The sequence below is a fragment of the Strongylocentrotus purpuratus genome, unplaced genomic scaffold (assembly GCF_000002235.5).
Source record: "Strongylocentrotus purpuratus isolate Spur 01 unplaced genomic scaffold, Spur_5.0 spur5_contig_496, whole genome shotgun sequence".
NCBI lineage: Eukaryota > Metazoa > Echinodermata > Echinoidea > Camarodonta > Strongylocentrotidae > Strongylocentrotus > Strongylocentrotus purpuratus.
The window spans coordinates 1-4,077 of record NW_022145168.1 but is presented as its reverse complement, the minus strand read 5'-3'; the positions used below and the strand labels follow the sequence as shown (position 1 = coordinate 4,077).

Here is a 4,077-nt window from a genome sequence, read left to right as displayed (position 1 = left end):
AGAGAGGCCACATAAAGCTTATTCTCGATCATAACCCCATCTAAAAACACGTTAAAATTGTGCAGCAGCAGGATTCCAGTCAAACCAGTGAGTTTGGCGGTTTGAGACATCATCTTTTATTGAAAACAAAAACTTTTTCATTTTGCCGACGCGCATGGCTATGGCGAGGCGCGCGCATACCAGAAACAGGAGACTTTTTTTTGGGGGGGGGGGCCTTAAGTAAGTTGATGTATGGTTACAAGTCAAATGATACAAGTTAATACAATTATGGAATAATCATGAAACTCAATACCACTACAAAAATGGAACAACTTTACTAAAACTAATCATTATAATTGCAAATCAATAAAGCTCAAAAGTGAACAGATTGAAATTTGAAAAAATGGGTTCCACACCAAGTTGAAAGCACAAAGGATCATTTGTTTTCACGATTGTGTTCGTTTCCAATAACAACACCACTCAAAATCCAAAGAGGAATGTTTAAAACCTAACCTGTTGAAGTTTAAACTCAGCGGATACTACACTTTTCCATAAACAGTGCCGAGTTAAGTGAGTTAACCCCCCCCCCCCACCCGTTAACCCCAAGTTCCATAGGAAACGTTATTTTTTTCCCTCATAGTACAAGACGGTTCAGACACCAATGATGATGACAGACGACCAATCAGAAATGACGGGCATGCCCATGACGACCATAGAGGACACCACCATGGGTACCATGGGAACCACACCCGAGCCCGAGGTCATCCTGGTGTCCAAGGGCGGGTACCAGGATCGCAGCAACGTGCTGGGTTGGTGGTGTTCTCCTGTGCCTTCGGCATCGTGCTGGGTCGTATGGGACCGCAGGGGAACCAGTGAAAGCCTTCGCCAACTCCATGATGGAGACCATTATGAGGACTGGTGCGAGGCATCATCTGGTGAGAAAACAACCATCTTCACGACGTTGGTGGCAGCAGACTCACTTTTTTTAAGTTGAAGTCTTAAGCGACAGTCACAGGTCATGCGTTGTTTTTCACGATCTCTGGGAAAAGAAAGTTAGGGTTGTGGTATTTCATCAATTTCGGAAGATAAAACCCAACAGCGCTACGTCAAGAAAAACAAAAAAAAACATGCATGCGGGTAATGAAAGCGCCCTCTGTAGCTGAATCGTCATCACTAATACAGAACTTTAATTCCCATTATGATATCAGGGATTTTCCAAACCTACTAAATATGAATAAAAAGAAGAAGCTTGAACAGATCTCAGAAGCTGCGGCCTAACTGTTGCCCCCTGTAGCCCATACGTTATGTAGGCCCCTCATGATGTACAAGTCTGTGCTTAAAAATACACAACTTCTCACGTGGTCCTGACTGCCAATTGACTGATTCCCATTATTGTTGAACGTCATTTGATGCATGGAGCATTTTATGCATGTCGAACACCCAATTTGTGTGCAGTACAGTGCCAGCTCTAATGCGAATTTTCTACAACTGCAATAAATTGGTAGCTCTGGTCAGCCTGGGACGGCAGGTGTTGTTAATTGCGAGGGCCTAAGGGACAAAGTGACTGATTGCCAAAAAAAGGCATTTGCAGAAGTTTGTTACTTACCAATCAAGAGCCATGACCATTTCTGGAGCTGCTTTCTGCAGCTAAAAATCAATTTTTAGTACCTCTTAAATATCTTACTCTATTTATAATTTCAGCGCAATTTTTGGGTGTATTAAAAGTTTTCATGACTGTGTCTTCTTCTTTTTTTCTCTCCACTTGTTCAGGATTTCGCCCATCGGCATTTTCTTCTTGATCTGGGTAAGATCCTCGGCATGGATGACTGGGTGACGGTCTTCAGCCAGATCGGCCTGTACTCAGCCACCGTGATCTCGGGTCTTCTCATTCACGGACTTCTTGTCTTGCCGCTCCTCTTCGTCATCTTCACTCGCAAGAATCCCTTCGCCTTCATCAAGGGCGTGTCCCCGGCCCTCATGACCGCCTTCGCTACTGCCTCAAGGTGGGATACGCTGTCGATCCGGAGTTGTGATTGCGAATTTGCAGCGAGTGTACTTGCCGAGCTGCGGTGACCGCGCTGAATTGGCGTTCGCGTTCGAGCCGAGTATGAACTGGTATCACATAACAATTTGGGACCCCAATGAAATCTTCTCACCTCTATTAGCTTAAAGAATTGTGCGCAATAGGCCTAATTTCACATTATGCATCTTAACGCAAGCACTTTTAATGAGACCATCACTTGTGCCAAATAAGATAGGTATACTAGCGAAAAAAAAATGTTAAAGAAACAAAACACAATGCAAAGACAACCATTTGTCCTACTAGAGCAACTACAAATTATGCATCGATCTTGATCATAAAATCTTGTTTCATTTCTTTCCAGTTCGGCTACTTTGCCCCTGACTATCACCTGCCTGGAACAGAACAATCGCATCGACAAGCGCGTCACACGCTTCATGTTACCTATCGGCGCCACCATTAACATGGACGGCACCGCCCTCTATGAAGCGGTAGCCGCCATCTTCATCGCCCAAGTCAACATTTTGGAGATGGATGTGGCCACTGTCATACTATCAGGTAAATTAGAACGGAAGATAGAAAGTAGAGAGCTGGACTATCTTATACTAAGTGAGAAATGATAAATTTAAAAAAAAGTTTTCCCAAAACGGCTTGCCTCATGTATATGGCACGAGATATTTCTTTGACTACGTATTCATACAAAGATTTTTCACGCAGAGACGTCAAAACTAAAGTTACAACTATGGAAATAAAACAAAGGTAGGGCTATGACATCAAACTTTGTCAGTCTTGTCGGACGAAATGTAAAACTTGTTTTCAAACTTGCAACACTATCGCAACAAATAGCAATCATAAAGGTTCTAAGTTTCCGTGTGCCATCAATTCTGTCACAGCATAACCTTCATTAAAATTATGTTCTTAGTCTCATTACTTCTGTCACAGCGTAACGGCCGTTACAGGTTTCAAGTTTTGTATGTCATTGCTTTTATCACAGCGTAACGGCCACTTGGCTAGTATTGGTGGCTGCTGGCGTTCCGCAGGCTGGCCTTGTCACGTTGGTCATTGTACTCAACGCGGTTGGCCTACCACTGAAGACGTCACACTCATCATCGTCATTGATTGGTTCCTGTAAGTACTCATTTGAATATCATGTGATGCACGTCACAGTTTGGTCATGTCAGCAAGCACTTATTTGAATATTACGTCACAGTTTGTACAAGTACTTATTATAATATCATGCCACAGTTTTTAAGCTGTTAAAAATAGAACTAACTGCCATGCGACCATTCTAAAAAAACGATTCTTCTTCACATTTTCAAGATCTAGAGAAAACAAAAACAACTTTGCTAACGTGTTCACCATCTGTATAGCAGGCATAGAGGGTAAAATTATTTTTTTAACACATTTTCAACGATTATGTTTTTATTCAACTCCAGGGATCGGATCCGCACCACCGTGACGTAGCCGGGATTCCTTTGGAGCGGGCATCGTCCATTACCGGTCTGAGACCAACTGGCGAAGATGGATCGTCTCCATGGTAACGACAACAAGGACTTCCCTACCGGACGTAGACACCGAATATCTCCCTAAACTCAAAGAGTTTAACACCAAGCTGTAAAGAAAATCACGATTTTACAGAAATCACGTGTTACAACTGAAAGCATTGTATTCTAAATCTGAGGTTTTTTTCTAATAGAAGTACCAATATTTTTTTTGAGAGAGCTTTGGAAAACAGTTAAAGCTTGCGTTCAAAAGGACGTCAGGAACAGTCTATCTGAAGCCTTTAAAGGTGTTATTCTTCAGGATATTTCATATTTGCTAGGAAAAGCAAAATATATTTCTGCAAAATATCTATGCAACAAATGTAAATTTGCATAAACTCATTTGTATATAATCACAAATGCATGTAGTTTGATTCGGTGTTATCTTTTACCCTTAATTGGAGTACTTGAGTGTTTATGCAGTAACTTTATTTTGCGTTAAACATAAATGAAACAAAAATAGATTAACGCATGTTACTGAAGCTCCTTTCTGCATAACCATGTGTTGTACAACATCTCTCCAAAAATGTAACAAAA

General features: G+C 41.6%; 1 protein-coding gene across 1 annotated transcript; it reads left to right on the top strand.

Moving 5' to 3' along the window:
* Positions 1-667: 667 nt before the first annotated feature.
* On the top strand, positions 668-4,068 carry LOC115925016 (excitatory amino acid transporter 1-like; the record flags this gene model as incomplete). The annotated part of the gene is given in 11 exon segments (XM_030988174.1): positions 668-788; positions 791-851; positions 1,188-1,256; positions 1,735-1,778; positions 1,781-1,982; positions 2,364-2,547; positions 2,992-3,085; positions 3,088-3,127; positions 3,436-3,459; positions 3,461-3,492; positions 4,052-4,068. Coding segments are annotated over 11 exon segments (888 nt in total), but the record flags the coding sequence as incomplete, so codon positions are not given.
* Positions 4,069-4,077: the final 9 nt, after the last annotated feature.